The 21,182-nt window shown below is 30.9% G+C and overlaps 1 protein-coding gene and 1 pseudogene across 1 annotated transcript; both read left to right on the top strand.

The window, feature by feature from the left end:
- Positions 1-1,886: 1,886 nt before the first annotated feature.
- On the top strand, positions 1,887-2,505 carry LOC146944806 (uncharacterized). Its single transcript, XM_085748805.1, has one exon. The coding sequence runs from the start codon at positions 2,034-2,036 to the stop codon at positions 2,211-2,213; it is 180 nt and encodes a 59-aa protein (XP_085604931.1). The 5' UTR covers positions 1,887-2,033; the 3' UTR covers positions 2,214-2,505.
- A 3,134-nt stretch (positions 2,506-5,639) lies between these two features.
- On the top strand, positions 5,640-6,731 carry LOC146944805 (uncharacterized; annotated as a pseudogene).
- Positions 6,732-21,182: the final 14,451 nt, after the last annotated feature.

Raw genomic sequence — 21,182 nt, 5'->3', positions numbered from 1 at the left:
TATCGACAAAAAAAATATTGCTCACACCTAGAAATATTACCATGTAGTCTGTCGAAGGCTAGGAGAGTCAAGTGATGGAGATTCGATTATTTCTTGGGTCTACTGACTAAGAATGTGGGATTGAAAGATCTCATAATGATTAAAATCTCAGTTTTTGATGGAATAAACGAGACTCAAAACCTATGCTCTGTGTTTATAGGTCCACTAATCAAGAGGGGTGATGACAGAGGAAGCACGTTCGTGGGGGAGTTGGACACTAATGACCTTGTCATGGATCATGTCGTGAAGGAGGAAGCTAAGAGCCGGACATGGGGTGCTACGATCCCCTCAACGAGAGAAACTAACACACTATCTACGAAAGTAGTCCAGTAGAGGCTAGAAACTGTAGGCCATGTCGTTTGGCCGGTAGTGATAATTTTTGCCTATATATACTATGTTTGTAAATTGTAAAGGGTACATCCAATCAAACTTAAAACTATTTTTATCTCTTCATCGACATGCTTTTATCTATATTTTTATGTGTTTTGTGGTCTAATAGCTCAAAAAATCAAAACAACCTTACTTACCACTCTACTTAATTCTCAATTGTTGACATATTATGTGTACATATTATCAATATTTAATTTATTCATCTATAATATCGACTTGTTTTTCTTTAAGGACATCTTATACTTGATTGAGAGTCATATTTTTAATATATTGCATTTATCTTCTTAAAAAAAGTGTATTGATCACTTTTATAGGAGTCAAATTCATTTTTTTTGAGAGGAGTAGTCAAATTCTAATTTTTTTTTGAGTAGTCAAATTCTAATTTTTTTCTCATTATTAAATATATGTAATAATAAGATAATTTGCCGCTTAAAAAAAGATAATTTGTTTTGACTCAATACGATAAATTATAATGGTCAAAAGTAGATTTTAATGAATTCAAAAAGTAGATAGACATTTAGATTTTTTCAACAAGATAGACATTAGATTTTTATTTATTTCAATTAAAATCAATAGTTCTCATAATCAATATGCAAAATATTGACGCAAAATAAAAAAAAAGAAAGATAAATGACTGCACAAAAACAATGAATAAGGATATATTACTAGGGATGTTCAAATTCAAATCGTTCAAACATAAAACTCCAACCGGTTAAAAAAATCGAAATATTACACGAATCCATCTTTTATTGGAAGCGTTTGGGTGCCGTTTTATGAAAATATTTTGGATCAGATCAAGTTTTGATTAACTTTTCAAAATCGAACCAATAACATAAGTGAATTTTAATACTTATTTTTTAGGGTTAAATGTTTTTGGTCCCTTTAAACATTCTGACTTATCGTATTAGTCTCCATACCAACAACATTCTGACTTTTAAGTCAAACTCATGTGTATCATTTGAAATTTTGAATATTTTTTTGCAATCATTTATAATACATTATAAAATTCTCTTTTCCAAAAGTTTAATTTTCTAACAAAGGAAGGATTAAATTAGAATTTTTAAGCTTTTAGTGCTTAAAAATTCATATTTTGTTAAAAAATACTAATTTTTTTGGAATAAATTTATTCTAATGTTTAGAATAATTTTTTTTGGAGAGATTCTTGTAAATTTTAGCATTTTTCTCAATAAAATAATAAAATGAAACAACTTTCCTATTCAAGATATCAAATATATTTGTTCAAAAAAGATATCAAATATATTATTAAAAGACCATTAGAATATTTTTTAATCGTATTGACATTAATTCCATTGTCAAACCCTAATTTTTTTCATTTATTGAAATACTATTTGTATCCGTTTAAAAATAAGTCCTTATACATTTAATAGTTTAAAATGCATCACGCTATGGAAGGTTGTGACTGTTCCGGTTATACCCCTTGATGCACAATACCAAACGATGCTATTTCCCAACCCACACCATTTTCACCCCTTCAAACTATATAAATTGCCACTATAGCATAATTTACCAATCATTTCATCGTAGTATTACACACATACATATATATTAATCTTGGAGTAATTTGCATCTGTTGTGTGGGAAAAATGAAGCAGCCAGAAGTATGGGGTATTGGATCTCTTGTGGTGTTTTTGATCATTGTAGCAATACTTGTTTTTGGTCCATTTTTCATGGGACCTGTTTCACCCCCTGGAATTCCGTTGCTGTTGGTGTTTCCTGTTGTTATTGCAGCACTTGTCATTTTTCTCATAATATGCTCTAAATGATGACTACACAATATCCATGCATGCTTCTTCAACGTCGATGGTGGCCACAAATAATAATAATACTATGGTATATGATATGATTTCATGTACTTCTTTGTTTTGTTGATTAATATTATAATAAGGCATTCAATGTAATAGATTTTGTATGTGTCTGTAGAGTCTTGTGTTTTTGTAATCAAACATATGTGTGTGGTTTTATATTGTGAAGATTATTCTTCATGAAATTAAGCACACACTATGTAAATCCATTGTTATAAAGTGGTTTTAGTTTAATAAAATCTTGTTTGTTCAATTGATTTGTTCATTCGTTTCTCTTTATCAATTGCATTTGCCTTGCATTCAACCTTGGTTGAAGATTAGTGAAAAGTTTTATTTGTTTATTGATGTTGTAAAGTAATATCACCGTTCTCTTGTTCACCACAAAATCATGTATTCGATGAAAAAACCTTCTATCCAAATAATTCAGTTTCAATTTAGGCCTAATTATGCATTCTTCATGTCTTTGATTCTGAAGTTATCTTCCAAGTCGATTGAATCAATCATCCATAAAATTAAAAAGCAAAATATTCATATTGTTTATAGGCAAAGAAATTTCAGTAAACAGAATACAAGGGGTACTCGATCCTAGCTAATACAAATCGTCAAGTCATATACAATGAAAACATTAAGATGGATTTGTCCACCGCTGGTTTGCATAAGTAAGATCATTTTTTCTTTCTTCTCTACATATAAACTAAGACCAATGAGGCTATTGTGGCATTTTGATTATTGCAGTAATGCTTGTTTTTGGTTCATTTTTCTTAGGTCGTGTTTCACCCCATATAATTCCGCTGCTTTTGGTTTTTCTGGTTCTTCTGCTAGGGCTTATCATTTTTCTGATTATAGTCTCTAAATGATCCACAACTACACTATATTCTCATGCATGCTTCTTCAACGTCGATCATGGCCACAAATACTAAAAAGTTTTGCATTGTGAAAACAATCATCGATCATACACACTTTGCTTTAAAAGTGGTCAAGATGAAAATCAAACTATATCAAACAAAATTATTATAGTTTTACAGTGGAAAAACTCTTTCCCACTCACGGTGTAAATGAGTTCAATTATGTTTTAGTGTTAAAAGTTTAAAATCTGGTAAACTTTTGATAAAATTCAAAGGAATTCGTAAAATGTGGAAATGGAGTTTGAAGAAGGATTGCATTTGAGAAATTTTATTTCAGGCGAAAATTTATTTTGATTTTTGGGTTTTTAATTTTGGCCTAACTTCTCCTTAAAAATGTAGAGAAGTTGAAAAAAAGTTGGGTCAAACGGTGTCTTAGTAGCAATGAGTCTCTAAAAAAAAGTAACAATGAGAACAAGTCTATTTGATTCAACTTGTAAATATACTTTGATTCTTTTTGAGAATTTTAATTTTTGGTGAACATTTTTTTTAGAATTCAATTGAGATTTGTAAAATGAAAATAACACACTTATCAGTAAATTAGTGGCATAGTGACATCTAATGGAAGCTATTTTTATTTATTTTATTTTTTATGGCATACTAGTACTTTTGAAATACAATTGAAAAATATAGAAAAATAATGATGTTCAATAAAATATTTATCTGGAAGATTAATAACACATTTGACCATATGGGAGCTCTCTCTTTTTCTTATGTTATATTATTACATTTGAAATAGAATTTGCATAATATAGAAAAATAATGATGTTCATTAAAATATTTATATGGAAGATTAATAACACATTTGACCATGAAAGAATGAAAACATTTTTAATAACAAAATTTTCAGGGATTAAAAATTGCTTTATTCTTATTATGATAAATGTGGGATTAAATATTTCATAATTAATCCTCCCACATTTGTCACAAAAAATACCAATAAAATAATATATAATTAATTGTATTTGAATGGAGGCTATTATTCTCCTTTGGATGGTTTGTCATTCATTTGTTTTCTTTTCAACTTGGGAGGATTAATTATTATTGCGGATCTCACAATGTTTTTCTTCCATTTTTCAGGAATTAAAAATTGCTTTATTCTAATTAGAGACTAAATTTGGACCTCACAATGTTTTTCAAAACCTAATTAATGGTTCTTCACTCTTTTTTATCTTATATTATACCATTAGTTTAAAAATGCAGTAAAAAAAAGACGAATGGTTTGAGTTTAAGAGAATAACGAACTTTAGTTAAGAACAAATCTTTTGGAATAATCTGAATTCAAATCTAGGCTTTAACAATCCTTTGCCAAATTTTACTTAACTCCCGTCCGATCTCTGAATTTCTTGATAGCCCTTTCATTGAGAATCGAAGGATTATAGACAAAAAATTTAAAGTTACAAAAGTGGGAGGATGTGACAAAACAAAATAATAAATTTTTGTTAGATCAGTGTAAAACTGATTTACATTGATAGTGTAAGATTAATGTGGCCTGATTTCTTTCTTTGAGAGACTACAGTTTTTTCTTAAGGACTAATATGATTTCCTTGATTTTTGAGAGAGACGAAATAAGGCTGAGCTCAAAACTGAAATATCTTACACACATTCAATTTAACAAAATAGAAAAATATTTACTTTCAAATGTGATTCATACTTTCAAATAGAAAAATATATGCATTGTTAGTATAAAAATTGCCAATAAAAATCTAGTATTTTTAAGTTACAAAATGTACTTATGTGGAAATATTATAAATTTTCATTGGTTATCTGTTAAATGTGTATCCCTGTTAAATTCTTTTTCAAAAGGAATTATTTGCAATAAAGTGAAATATAGCATTTGGAATTACACTTCTTGATGACAGTCTGTCATTCCACATTTTAAGAGTCTTTTTATGATATTTTTGAGTTCACAAGCAAGCTTAAGCAGCAAGAAAAGCAAGAAAAATAGAAGATTTTGAAGAAAGCAAAATCGTGTCACGATTGTTGAAAATGTGTCACGATTTGGAGCACAGGATGAGGTTCATTCGACATTGGCTAAAACGTATCACGATGGCTATTTCGTGACACGATTTTAGGGATATGTGGCACAAGGAAAGAAATAAACGCAAGAGAAAATATGATCAAAAAGAGCAAAACAGGAGGTGTCAAGAAGCAATAGATTTAAGAATTTATATGGGCTTATGTTTGATCCAAGAAAAGAAAGAAAAAGAATCCTGATCTTTACCCAAATGATTTCCCTCATTCCCAAAGTAAAAGACCAAATTACCCCTACGCAACTTAACATGCGCTACGTGACTTAACATGCGCAGCGTGACTTAAGTCACGTAGCGTGAGTTAAGTCACGCAAAGTGCCGTTTTTAGTTGAAAACTCAGCATGCAAGCCCAAAACACCATTTTTCTTTCCCTCCACCTCCAAAAACCCTAAAAGTGCAAATTTTTGGGTCATAATCTCAACTCCAAATCATTGCAAATCGTCAGGAAACAAGTTTCTACGCTCATCAAGCATCAAAGAACAGGTAATGTATCCCCAAAACTCATCCTATTTTCCTGGTTTTTGTGCCTGTCACGTCATGTTTTTCAGTAGGGGGTAGGGCTCAGCGTGAGTTAACTCACGCTAGTCGTAAGTGTTGCGGAAGTTAACTTGCGTAGGAAGATAACACTAGCGTGAGTTAACTCACGCTAGTGTGTTGGCCAGATTTTGAAATTTTTCACCTCTTAATTTTTCTTGCTTTGCTTACCGCACAAGTCATTTATTTATTTTTTCTTTGTTTTTTTTATTGAGTAGACATTGAGTGGCATGGTTGAAAATGTGGTGGAGGATGGCGTTGAGCCAAAACCGGGCAAAAACAAAGCTTCCGGTGAAGGTTCCGGCGTAGGCAAACCAACCAATGAAGTGAAGTTTAAAGTGAAAATTCCTTTTCAAGTTGAAGCTCACATACTTCACAATCAAGCAACACCGGTACCTACCGGTAACTTTGAAGAGAAGCCTAAATCGGTACCTACCGGTATTCGTGTTATTCAAGTAAACACCGGTTCATTTTTTACAACAAACGAGAGATGGAAAGATCGAGAAGAATTGCTTGGTTGGGTTCGTCGACAAGCGGCTAGGGTGGGATTTACTATTTCTATAGATAAATCTAGTACAATAGTGCCATACATGACGATGCAATGTGAGAGGAGTGGTGAATACAAGCCACCTAAGACGAGGAAGAAACCGAAGCTTGAAGGCACGGGATCAAGGAAGTGCAATTGTCCGTTTAGGTTGAAATGCTTCTTTAAAAAAAAAAAAACACAAGAATGGTGGATTGCAATGCTTTGTGGAGTTCACAACCATGAGTTGGTGCCAAAGTTATCCGGCCACCTTCTTGCGGGTCGACTAAAAGGGGAGGAGAAGCAAAGAGTTATCGACATGACAAAGAGCTTGGCAAAGCCTAGGAATATTCTCACGGATTTGAAGGAAAGAAACAAAGAAAGTTTGACAGTCATCAAGCAAGTGTATAATGCACGAACTAGATGGCGCAAGGGGCAAAGAGAGGACAAGACCGAGTTGCAATACTTGATTACAAAGTTGGAGAAGCATCGGTATGTCTATTTCACAAGAGCAAATAGCGATGAAACCACTCTTGAAGATTTATTCTTTGCTCATCCGGATTCAATTGATATGCTCAACACTTTTCCCACCGTTTTGGTCATGGACTCCACCTACAAAACCAATACATACCGAATGCCATTATTTGAGATTGTTGGTGTCACCTCTACCAAAATGACCTATTCGGTTGCGTTTGCCTTTCTTTCCTTTGAAAGAGAGAATAACTTCATATGGACACTTGAGATGTTGGTTGGTCTTTTGACCTCAAAACACAACATGCCTAAGGTGATTGTAACCGATAGGGACCCCGCTTTGATCAAAGTCGTTGCCGAAGTTCTCCCTAAAACGGACCATGTACTTTGTTATTTTCATATTGAGAAGATTGATGATGACTCCTAAGGAGTGGATGACTCACAAGATTGGTGATGCGGAGCAATGGCTTTTTCAGTTTTTGGATAGAAACGCCGTCTTCGATGAGCTCATGTCTAAGGAGCCAAAGCCGCCAAAGAAACCAACAAATGAGCACAATCCTATTACTTTGGACACCCCGGAAAAGCCAAAGCAAGAGAACGAAGTCATGGATGAAGATGGAGATTATGCACTATCACTAGTCTAGTTAGATAGGTTATGACACTTTTGGGTCGGTGGGTGTTCGTCCTATTTTTTGGTGGTATTACACCCCGACATATTTTTTGGTGGCCTATTGTGTAATTTTGATATTTATGACCAATATGTAACTAATATTATATAAATATATGAAATGAATTATTTTGGATCATTTACGTGTCATTAAGTGTGTTTAAATTATTACGGGTCATTACCGGCGAATTTATGAAATTTGGACCGTTTGGATCGTTTATATGTGATTACGTGATTGTGATAAAAACGATGTTTTTAATTAATTTTGATCAATTATGTCGTATTATCCAATAAACTTCTTAAACTGACATAATTTGGTTAAGTTATGAATGTGGCATGATTACAGGTCTTTCTAGACTTATCACAAGTTTGTTCTGTTACTGCATGCATTTAATGCAGTTTCTGTTTCTGCTATGAACGTGAGTTAACTCACGCCAGTGCAAATGGCAACGTGTGTTAACTCACGCACTGCATTACACTAACGCATGTTAACATGCGTGTTTTTTTTTTTTTTTACAAATAACACTAACGCATGTTAACATGCGCAGTGTCTTTCAACAAATAACACTAACGCATGTTAACATACGTAACGTAACTTAACATACATTAATAATTGTACGTAACTTAACATACGTTAATAATTGTACTAGCGTAACTTAACATGCGTAGGGGCAGTTTGGTATTTTACTTTGGGAGTGAGCAAACCTGTTTGGGTAGAGAGCAGGATTCAAAGAAAAACGTGACATGCTTGGGGAGAAAAAAAGAAACTAGGTTACAAGGCTATAAAAGGACATTGATGTTACAGCACAAGATTCATTCACGTTTTGGCACAAGTGGATCACGTTTTGGCACAAGAAAGGGGAATCACGCATTCCGAGATAAGGAGAAGAGCCAGCAACGCATGCACAAAGGAGAGAGATAGTCTTAGGTGGTCACATGACCAAAAAATTTGATTTGGTCACTAGACACCAAAGCATTGCCAATTTCTTTCTTCTTCTTTTTTTAGTTTTTATTCTCTCTCTCATTGTTGTAGGGTGTCATTCATTGATTGGATGTGACCAAATTCATATTCTTGGTCCAAGACCACCCAAGAATTTTCCCAAAGGAGAATAGCATATCAAATTGAAGGAATTTTCATGATCAATATTGTGTAATTTCTTTTATCTATATTGCTTATCCTTTTATATGTCTTGTTAATTTATAGAGATTAGGTCTGAGATGATTCTGATGTAACCCTAATTGAAACATGTTGCTGTGAAACTCTATTTATTGTGAATGACAATCTAGTTTTTATTCAATTCAATTGTTCTTAATGTTTTTTTATATATTGACACCATATTAACATGATTTCGTGAGAACGAATGACTACTGACCATAGCTTTCGACTTAGACCTAATTGAATTGTTCTAATAAACATGGTTAGTCTAGGAATGGATAATCGTTTGTTAGTGATATTAGGTTAACGTGCTTAAAACCTTCGACGATTATTAGACCACCTAGGGAATTAGGGGCTGTAGTTTGAGAAGAGGGTTCTAACTCAAGGGATTGATTAGGACTATTTTGTTAACTATAGTGGACTAGAAAATTATTCATAAGAATAGGTGCAGTATACCAATTAGGGGAACATAGATGATTCGAAAGACCTGATCTCATCTCTCTCTTATTTTCTAACCGAATCTTTATTTTATGTTATTTAATTTTATGCAATCAAATCAAATCTACTGCCTAGTGGCAAACAAAATAATTTATACATCCTAAATATTTACTTTATTGCTAAATTGAGATTAACACAGTCCTCGTGGATACGAACTTATTTTATTACTTCGATGTATTTTTAGTACACTTGCTAAAAGTCTATCACTTCTTTTTTGACTCGTATTACTATCAAACAAATTCTCAGCATACAATCAAAGGATAATGGAAATAACTACAAGAAGCATAAGCGAAATAAGTTTTGCCAAGACATAAACACTATCATTAGCTTGTCGTATAGTAAACATAACCTTAAATTGTTGTACAATCATAGATAATAGAGCAATACTTGCTGCATTGTGAATATCACATACCACCTTTTCACATACCACTAGTTACAAACCCGTGCTTAGCACGGGTTCAATAACGTATTCGATAAAAAAATTCTTCGAAAGAAGAGATGTTAAAACGACGGAACATTGTGATTCATCATAAAATATATATATGGGCTGATTAAGAGAGCATATAATCAGTTTATGAGATTAGGAATTTACATATTATCCAAAATTATAAAAAAGAGTGTTGTTGTTATAGAGTTACCAAAAAAGGATTGATACTCATATTTACATCAATGAAATCAAACAAAGAAGTAGCATCGGTGAGTGAAGATAATCTAGTCTAGGATTAGAGTTAAGGTGATCTATTCAAAGTGCGGATCATGAACACCAAATCTTTATTTGGGAACGACTTGAACATGCATATTTTTAGGTGGCTTCTCTAGATCAAAAATTAGCTTATCATCTACCTCTAACATATATTCTCGGCAAAAGTTGAACCAATGGCCGCCTAAGTATTTTTTGTAACTTGCTCTCTTTGCCGTTATCAAGCGACACTTATACCTTTTTTGAGCTTGTTTGTCAATGAATGTGATTGTCTTCCGTGTTCCTTTTAGAAATGTCCTTGATATCTCATTTGGGAAGTGCTGGGTACAAAACAAATTGCAGATAAATAAGAACCTTGCTGCATATGCAGTTGGCCAAATCCATCTCTTTCACAATAGAACTCGTGCAGGATCTCAAATCTAGCTATTGACTACAAAATGGAAGCAAAGAACTCAAGATAAATAGAAGGTAAATGATAAAGCTACGGAGTATTTTTCCCATAGTGTTACATCAACTATATTCCCACTGCATAAGGAAAGACATCTTTCTGGTCATTATCAAACTTATACAAAATTCTATCATCTGATGCTGACAAATTAGAAAATAATACATTTTATCTTTCAACACAATGTTCGTACACAGTTTCTTTCCAGTCCCAATTGGCGTTGTCTTGACAATCTCATGAAGAAGCCCGATGATTTCTTTAAAAAAATTACATCTATAAGAACATTATAAACGGAGAAAACATAGAAATAAATTAAAGAACATAACTATACCATATAAAACGTCAGTTTTGAATTTTCCATCGTGAATTTCCTTAAATGACTTAAAGCGAAATTCATGAGTAAGAACGTTAGTTAACTTGTCATACTTCTGCACCTTTGTACCAGAACCAAAAACAACCTTAAAGGGATTAAATGCAATGTCATTATCAAACACATGACAATTATACAAAGTATAAGTCTTGTTTTCCTCGATCAAAGCCTTCCAATGCTCCAATTCTCTATATCGAGTTATTACATGAACTCGATCACCCTAAACCCGAGAAAGAAACCAAAAAATATAAATAAATCAAAATGTACACTAATAAGTAACATTGATAAATCATAAAGGAAATTACAACAAATCTTAACTAACTCATCTAACATTTGCATCACAAATAATGAGCTTCATATGTTGATTCTCATTACTACCAGTCACAATCCAAGAATCTAGCACTCCAAATCCTATTTTCCAAATGTCCAAATCATTTTTGAGATCCTTAATGTAGTCATAATCCCTTGAAATTGAAAGTCCTATATAGAAATACAATAATACATCATTTAATTTTAATCCCTTTGTTCATTCTGATATTGAAAGAAGGTAACATATTTCTATGTGATCAATTTTTGCATCATCAAATCAACCAGATCATAAATGCACAAATTTCTGTATCATTAAATTTTTGGACCTCAATGATATGACCAAAACAAATTTACACCAATCAACTTTCATACGACTCAATGATATAGGAAAAAATAAACTAAATATGAAAACTGTTACAACTTTAGGATTACTCACAAAAACTAAAATAACCCACATGAATCAATTTTTTTCAACTACAGTACCAGAAGTTAAAATAACAATTGTGTCAAAACCTTACCATGAATTAAAATTCAATCATCATGACCTTTACTATACTCCACATAACAAAGGAAGATTATTCTACACTCATGCAACATATACAATTTCTGGTACATAATCCACTAACAATTAAAAAAAAACCTTAAAATGCAGAATCTTGAAGAAAGCAAGAAAACCGCCTATGATGAACCAAAAACTAAAACAGTGTCGAAAAATGAACCCCTCAAGCCATAAAAATCAGTCAACTCAAGTCATGTATGTTCTCAGAACCATGAAAAAAGGAAGAAAATGACCTCTTATGAAGAAGAGAGTGAAACAGTGTTCCCAGCTGAACTTAGATACCGTTTGGCCAAGGTTTTTTACGGTCTAAAAGTTACTTCAAGACAAAGTTAAAATAAAGGTCTTTAAGAAAGAAGCTAAAGTTATTTGGTTTCTTTGTTTTTTTTAGTTTTAAAGCTATTTTTAAGTTAAATGTTGTTTGGCAAAATATTGTACAAACTTTGATTTTTTTTTTTTTATGGTGTCCGGGGTTCGAACCTCGGACTTGACATATATTTATGCATTGTTCCTATCATTTGAGCTAATCTCACGAGGACAAAACTTTGAATTTATTATGAATTAACATAATAAATAAAAATGTTTAAAATATTTTTTGAAGGCTAAAAATGTTAAAAAGTAAAAGATATTTTTTTTACAAATACTATATTTACTGAATAACGTTTATTTTTTGTGACATGAATACAAATCTATATCATCATATAAATGATTTGTTAAATATTTGAATAGGAGAAACAATTTAAGGAGCCTGAAATAATAACATAAATAATATCAAAATAGTTGGTTTTTTCTATTTCAATTATACTCTATAACAAATTTCGTTATTAGAATACCATATTTTTGGTGTCTTTCAAAAAGATAAGAATTTATCGTATATGATATTATATTTGTTACATTGTTGGTGTCAAGGAAACATATATGTTAAGTTTTTTTGAATAAGAAAAAGATATGCATAGTTTGTTACAATATAAAGGTGCAAAATATATATATATATATATATATATATATATATATATATATATATATATATATATATAAGTATAATTTTTTTAGCCATCTAGACCTTTTTTAAAGAAAAGACATCTACAATTTTACTTTTAATTAAAATCAAAATTTTATAAAAATAATCACAAGCATTATGCAACGTCAAAAAAAAACTATACGCAGTAGCGTAACAAAAAAACAGACACACATAAAGTATTACTCTGAACGCTAATATGTGTGTGTGTGTGTATTTGCGAGGTTGAAGAAAGAAAATAAAAATATTTGGTATCATTAAATGACAGCGTGGATAAAAATATTTGTGAGGTTGTGATGATTAAACGATATTGAAATTAAAGATATAAGTGATAAAAAGATCATAAAATTCCTTTAAAAAAAGGTAATAAAATTAAATGGGACCTCCTTAAAAAAAATTAAATGGAACGGTTCAAAAAAAATTAAATGAAAGAAAAATACATATTGAAATATAATATTAAAAAATAAAAGAAAAGGTTTCAAACGTGAATTGAAAAGAGATGCTTGTGAAATAAATTGTCGAGAAATTTTTGAAGTAGCATTCAACAACTTTTGACCAAAGCTCATTCCATTCAATTTTATGCATTAAAAAAAGTACATTTTTAGTAAGTACTTAATTGATATTGTATTTGACCTAACTTCTCCTTAAAAATGTAGAGAAGTTGAAAATAAACCGGGTCCAACGGTATTTTAATCTCCCACCACGGCGGTGTAGAAGCAACTGAATTTGGGAGAAAAAAATTGGAAAATAGTTAAAAGTTTTTAAAAATATAAAAATTGAAAAATAGAAAAAAAATCGGCGAGGTAGCACTCAACCAAGCAACACTAAAAAAAATTATGTGCATTAGCGTAACAAAAAAACAGACAGACGGACATAAAATATTACTCTAAATATTAATGTGTGTGTATATATCCGCGAGGTTGAAGAAAGGAAATAAAAATATTTGGTATCATTAAATGACAGCGTGACTAAAAATATTTGTGAGGTTGTGATGTTTAAACGATATTGAAATTAAATATATAAGTGATAAAAAGATAATAAAATTTCTTTAAAAAAAAATAAAATTAAATGGAACCTCCTTAAAAAATTAAATGGAACGGTTCAAAAAAAATAAAGTTAATTGGAAGAAAAAACATATTGCAATATAATATTAAAAAATAAAAGAAAAGATCCGCAGCGTGAGTTGAAAAGAGATGCTTGTGAAATAAATTGTTGAGAAGTAGTTTTTTAAAGTAACATTCAACAACTTTTGGCCAAAGCTCATTTCATTCAATTTTATGCATTTAAAAAAATTACTTTTTTTAGTAAGTACTTAATTGATATTGTGTTTAGTCTAACTTCTCCTTAAAAATGTAGAGAAGTTGGTAAAAAAGCCGAGTCAAACGATATCTTAATCTCCCACGACAGCAATGTAGAAGCAACTGAATTTGGGAGAAAAAAATTGAAAAATAGTTAAAAACATAAAAATTGGAAAATAGTTAAAAGTTATTAAAAATATAAAAATTATAAAATAATTAAAAAAAATTGTGAGGGGCAAAATGGGAAATGCACCCTTATAATGGTGAGGTGTCAACAACCACATCCCACCTATTAGAAAATTACAAAAATACCCCTTTTAGGGACAAAATGGTAAAATCATAGGAATTAATATTTATTATATAGTAAGTAGATATTATAAGTGCTTCACACTTTGCAATTGCATCTTGAAGAGTCATGTGACACCAATCCTTTCTAGCCACAACAAAATGACCAAAGTCATTTCTCACACATATTCCAATACCAGAGCAAGCTTGTTGAATTGTGGCACCATAGCCATTACATTAGAATAAACATTTAGAATTTGTGTTATACTTTGTGATAACTGTGTATGAATGAGTTCTCTGATAACTGTGTATGAATGAGTTCTCTGATTTGAAAAATTTATGTGGACTATGCCACTGAAAAACGATAAGTGACGGGGATCTAAAGATCCCATGGATTGTTCATATAGATAAAAACAAGTCACTTGTTAATTGTGTTAGTATTGAAATTATTTTGTCCCTTTTCTATGGTGTATGATAATGAATATGAGAAGTGCTAATTTATATAAAATTGAAGGATAAGTTTTAAAGACTTTTAATGATTACCATACGCTCTTATGAGTGGTGTATGATTGTACGTAGCATGCACTAGATGAAATCATCTATATTCCATCTAATGCATGCTACAACCATACACCTCCATAAGAGGTTATGTTAATCATTAAAAGCCTTGAAAGTCCGTCATTTTTACATTAATTAACACTTCTCATATCCATTAACATGCATCATAGGAAAGAGACAATATAATCATTGCTAACATAACTAACAAGCGATTTATTTTTACCTATAAGAACCTTCTTCATAGGATATCTGGGTCCCCATCACTTGTTGTTTTACACCAGCATAGTCTCATTTTCCTAAATTTTCTTCATAGGGGTTTAGTATCCGTATCAGCTAAATTCATAAATATTGACTAATATGTCTCTAAGTCAATTAACATCACCAAGTCTATAAAAATCAACTCGGATTACACAATACATTTATACAAGTATGCTTAGTTGTCTTCTAAAGTGACATGTTCAACAATAAGATAAATCTACTTATAGATTTATTCGTATTTAGGCATGGCAACAAAACCCGTGCCCATGGGTACCCGCCCAAACCAACCCCGATTTGACGGGTTTTCCCCAATTTGACTGGGTTTGGGTTTTCCCCGATTTTAAAATATGGGTATGGGACGGGTAATGGGGATATATGTACCCACCCCGAACTCATACCCAAACCGTACCCGAATGTAGAAAGGTCATTGTTTTGTTTTTGTTGAGGGGGTTGATAATGATATGTCATGTTATTTGGTTTGATAATTGTCATGATATAAGAACTTTCATTGATAGTTAAAGGAGCAACTGAATTATTCGGTAAGGAAATGTTAAAATGAGCGCAAATTGTTGGATTATGCATCACAACATAACCATTGAAGCTTAGAAAAACTCTTTTTTTTATTAAAAAAAATTGATTCAGTGCGGGGACGGGGATGGGGCGGGAATACCCGAACCCATTGGAGACGGGGAAGAGATTCAATTTCTCATCCCCAAGGTATGGGTAGGGTAACAGGTAAGTATATGGGAGTAGGGGATGGGGATGGGGAAGGCAAAACCCGTCCCCACCCCGCCCCATTGCCATGCCTATTCGTATTGGTTTCATATCTAATTAACATATCATTGTATAGATACACTCACTCACTCTAAACCATATCTTATATATTGTCTTCAAATCGACTTCTATTATATACTTCATCAGGTCTACTTAGATGCATACTAAGTGACAATATCTTCACAAAGGAGGAATTTAAATTAATGAGTGAATTTATCATACATGTCTACTTAAATAATTTTCAAATGACAACACTTCTACAATGAAAAAATATATTTTCATACATATAGATTTCAATAAATAAAATTCATTAAACATCATTGCATTATTATAATCGAACTAATAAGTTCTCATGAACTTAACTCAGTTGGTAGAGACAATACATAATATATGCAAGTTCGGAGTTCAAACCCCGATAAAAAAATAATAATAGAACTGATAATCTATGATTTGCTATAATTTTTTATCTTTCACGTATCACATTATCTAACAAAATATGATAAGTTATAGTAAACATAGCACAATTCAAAGAGGCTTTATAATAACACAATGACTATTCATACAATAAATCGTTGTCCTTTCTTTATCAGAAAAAGTAAATTCACAAACATACTTAACCATAATCACTCCAAACAAAATCATGAACAACATATATAATAATAATGCATTAAAGAACGAATTAAATTTAACCCAACTAAACAAATCTAAATTATAGGTTCTTCAAAAAAAAAAAAAATCTAAATTATAGGTATCATTTTTTTTTTCCTTCAAAATTTAAGATATATGTTCACTGATATCTTTCACTTGGTTCAATTCCACAATATTGAGCATATAGATCATTTTTAAATATTTCATTTTCAAAAAAAGAAAAAGAAAAATAGAAGATCATAGAATCACTGATCTCTATTAATTTATTTTTCTTTGTGGAACCTGTTTCGGAGATTATAGAAAGACCCCCCTCTATTTGAGATGAGCATTGGAATCCAAATTGGTGAACTCCATTGACAACTCTCATTTTCTCTACTGTTTCCACACCGAGATAAATTTATTATGAACGAAATGAGAAAATTCTTAAGATTGTTGTAAAATATTGACATAAAATTAGCTCAAGATAATAATAACATATAAATATGAGTAACAAGTAAATACTAAAGAAGTAAATATTAAAGAGAATAAACAAGAGAGGTATGAATTAGACTTATCTGTCGTTAATATTGTTGTATAATGAGGTCATCAACACAACTTTATCAACATCGGTGGTAACTCAAATCAAACCTGCTAGTGAACCTACCAAGATCTGCAAAACGAACAAATGATAAATTAGTATAAGACACACCGATCATGCCTTTGTTCTTAACGATTTTCCGCCGCTAACCCTCACGATTTAACAGACCCTCTCCGTATGATCAAAATTGGCACGGAAAAATATATCCGAGAAGATGAAAAGAGTCATGAAAATCCGTTAGCGTATGACCTGAAGCATTAAAACAAACGGGGTTTTGTTTATGCTTTGCATGAGTTTTTTATATGAAAAGAAAAATGATGCGCTAGTGAGTGATCATCATGTATAAAAAGGAGCGTAACTCGTTATAGGTCTGTTCTTGAGATTTTCCTTTGTCAGCTGTGCTATATGGTGCGACAAGCACCCCACGAATTGCACGAAAGAATGACTGTCCCCACCATCCAATTTCCTTTTTATAAAAACAAATTGAGCACAATTAAAGGAATGCACGATAGTGATAAGTCATAAAAGCCACGACCAAGTAAAATTATGCAACGCGTGGTAAATAAGTACAGTTGAGCAAAAATAGGCTTAGATCACTAAGTCTAGTAAAAAATATGACTAAGTAAATTAAAACAATAACAATAATAATTTTCTACTAAAATAATTTTTCCATATTTCTCACTTAAAAATATGGTTACACAAGATATTGTAATTTTTTTGAAATATATACAAAAACTACAATAGTTTGAGTCTTGTGATCTTTGCAAGCATGCCTCCACAAGCAAACAAGTCTGTTGGTCGAATAATCATGCTATCAACTGATTAATGGTTGCCATCCCAAACTAGCCAGATGTTCCTCTATTGACAAATACTTCATGTTATCAGGGGCGAACTTGGACTTTGATGTCCGATCTAGGGTAGGAAACACCTTCGGACTCAAAAAACACTTGTAAATGAATTTACATTTATCTTTCTCAAAGAGCACTAGTGGGACTCAAAACCTCTAATGTCTTTTTATACTACTAAACAAAATCCTTAAAAATCAACCAATAGTTATCAAGGTTAATTTGGTAAATTTTTTATTCCTTTTTCCTTTATTTATAACTTCTCCTTATCTTATGCGTAAAATGACCAAAAATGGAAATTTTTGTGGTAGAGCAAATTGTTTGTCTTCACTTCACATGACCTATCAAATTGGTCTCTGTCTTTATAAGTCATTTTTAATTTAGTCCATGACTCTGCTATAATATTTCAAATTAATCCATGTTTTTGTCAAAAGTTTCTCAATTTGGTCCATGTCTTTATGTTTTTGTCACATGACGTGAGACCTAATTGAGAAACTTTTGACAAGGTTAGTGACTATTTTAAAATATTAGTATAGTCAAGGATTAATTTGAGAATGACTTACAAAGACACAGACCAATTTGATGGTTGGCATCAAAGTTTATCATCTAAGAGGTCTGTAGAAAACAAGAGTACCCTCGCAAACAAAACACTCTTCCTAAATCAATGATGGAATTGGTGGCTGTTAAAATTCATGGGACAAGACAATAATGAAAACCAAATGTTTGTTTTCTCATAAACTATTTTTAATAAACTTACCACTAATACATAAAAACTTATTTATTTACATAAACTGTATTGCATAAGTTTAAATAAGACAATCCAACGGATCCTAAGTTAATCACGCAACTTCAAGAATTTCGCAAAAAAAAAATAAGTATATTTGATGCTACAAAATAATGAAAGCCAGACAATACACATCTTCACATTAATCTATCTATCTATCTCTATGTGGCTAATTAATCTATCTATCTAACATTAATCTACCTATCTCTATTTGAGAGAATGTGGCTAATTAACTTCTTGACACACATATATTTTTGTTAGAAATCCATAGCATCTATATATCTATCTTTATGTGGCTATATAACTTCGGTTTTGAATATTTTACTTTGAATTGCAGCTAGCCATATGCTATGGCTAATTGATCAAAGAAAAATGTAATGGCTATTAGGCTTGTAGTCAGCCGTAGTTAGCATACTTATAGACCCATCTAGCTATATTAAGTGAGATTTATCTATTTGGCACTAGAATCATATCAAATAAGGAAAACAAGCTGAAATGGCTTACTTTTTAGATGAGAAATATAAAAGTTTAATAGTTATGCCTTCTAAAAGCTTATAATTTGTCAATAAAAAAAAACTATAATTATAACCCTTGAACCGATTTCCCTAAAAAAAGTTTCTTACATCGATGCATATGAGTTGCAATTTATGGTCATAATACTCCAGACTTTGTAGATTTCTTATGTTCCTCTGAGTTTTTTGTTTGCTACTCTTACTCTGTATCTAAAATCAGTTCAAAATTTAAATATATTTTAAATTAATTAAATATAAAAGGTTTAAATGTTCTTTTGGTCGCTCTAATTTTCAAAACTGATTTTTTGGTCCATAGATTTAACTTATTTTCTTCTAAATTTGAGTTTTCCATCTCATTTTTGGGTCTTTCTTTATGACGTGACTTATTCATTTATGACGTTACAACGTTTAGTAACCTATGTTGAATATTCATGTTAGCAAAAAAAATGTCCGTTAGTTATGTACTCTATCATTTTTCAAACATTGAGTGTTACTTGGAACATGCGTTCCTCAGAAAAAGGCCCTTTTCTTAGTATGTGTTTGGCATCACTTTTCCACAAGCCAAACCTACGTTACTCTTGCCAAACGCCGTTTCCCCAATTTTCATCTTGTTTGGATGAAGAAAAAGCGATTCCAGGAAACGTGATTTTAGGCCCAAAACGCTGGTTCCGCTGAAGCTCGTATTCCTAGCTTCTGCAGTGAATCCCAAAATCAATTTTTGTTTACTGTAGATTGGCAGTTAAAGAAACTCATTTCCTTCCTTCTTTGCCCTCAGATCTATCTCGTTCTCTTTCAGATCTATATCGTTTTCTTCCTTCTCTCCCTCTTGAACAACCCATTTCAGTTTCTATTCTCTGTCTCAACATTTCAGAATTTATTCAGCATTTTTTTTCTTGTTTTCTTCACATCAAGCAACTTCCAGGATCTCTGTTTTTTGTTTTCTTCACATCAAGCAGCTTCCGCGAAATTTGTATATTTTCTTTTCTGTTTGTTTTGCTATGCGTTTTGTTCCTTCCCTTTGTTATATATTATAGGGTTAATACATTTTTACCCCCCTGTAATATAGGCGAGTTCCGGTTTTCCCCCCTGTAAAAAAGATTCTCAAATCTGGCACACGCCAGGTGCTGATGTGGCGCGCCACGTCACCTTTTTTGATGACGTGGCACGCTGACTGTATAATTATTTTTATTTTTTATTTTTTTAATAGGGACACGTGGCATTTCCTATTTTTTAATAAAAAAAATATTTTTTTAATAAAAAAAAATAGTTTTTTAATAATTAAAAAAATATTTTTTTAAAGTTTTTTTTAAAATTTTTTTTAAAAAAAATAAAAAAACGAAAAAAATTCTTAACAAATAAAAAAAATGAAAAAAAATTCTGGAAAAAAATAAAAAAAATACCGAAATTTTTTTAAAAAAATTGGAAAAATTAATAAAAATGAAAACAAAAATCTGGAAAATTTTAAAAATAAAAAGTAAAATCTGGAAAAATTAAAAAAATGATAACATTATGGAAAAAATTAATAAATTTTGAAAAATTCATATTTCCAGATTTTTTCAATACCGGAAAAATGAAAAAAAAATCATATTTTTTTTCGGAAAGTACTTGTCATTCAACCGTATAACATGATTTATATACCGGTGTCAATCAATATACATTGTATCCTGTTATTCGAACATGGTTTTTATAAATATGAATAATCTTCAAATTTTTGAAAATGACCAATCTTGAAATTTTTGAAAATAGATTAATCATATTTACAAAAACTAAATTTTCGAAAAAAAAAAGATAAAAAAAATATGGTAATTGAGTCAAACATAATTCATATTTTTTTCGTAAAACATACAAACTGCTCAAAACATTTTTTATGTTAGTGTCTACTAGTTTCAATGGTATTTGAGTCAAACATAATTTATATTTGTTTTACTATTTGAACTTCTACTATTTAAATATTTTTTTTCGAAAATTCATATTTTTTTATCTTTTTTTTTCGAAAATTTAGTTTTTGTAAATATGATTAATCTTTTTTCAAAAATTTCAAGATTCATCATTTTCAAAAATTTGAAGATTAATCATATTTATAAAAACCATGTCCGAATAACAAGATACAATGTATATTGATTCACACCGGTATATAAATCATGTTATACGGTTGAATGACAAGTACTTTCCGAAAAAAAATATGATTTTTTTTTCATTTTTCCGGTAT

Source organism: Medicago sativa, chromosome 2, assembly GCF_051527215.1.
Source record: "Medicago sativa cultivar Bolivia chromosome 2, Bolivia_mono, whole genome shotgun sequence".
In the NCBI taxonomy this organism is placed as follows: domain Eukaryota; kingdom Viridiplantae; phylum Streptophyta; class Magnoliopsida; order Fabales; family Fabaceae; genus Medicago; species Medicago sativa.
This window is presented reverse-complemented; position numbering and strand designations above follow the sequence as displayed.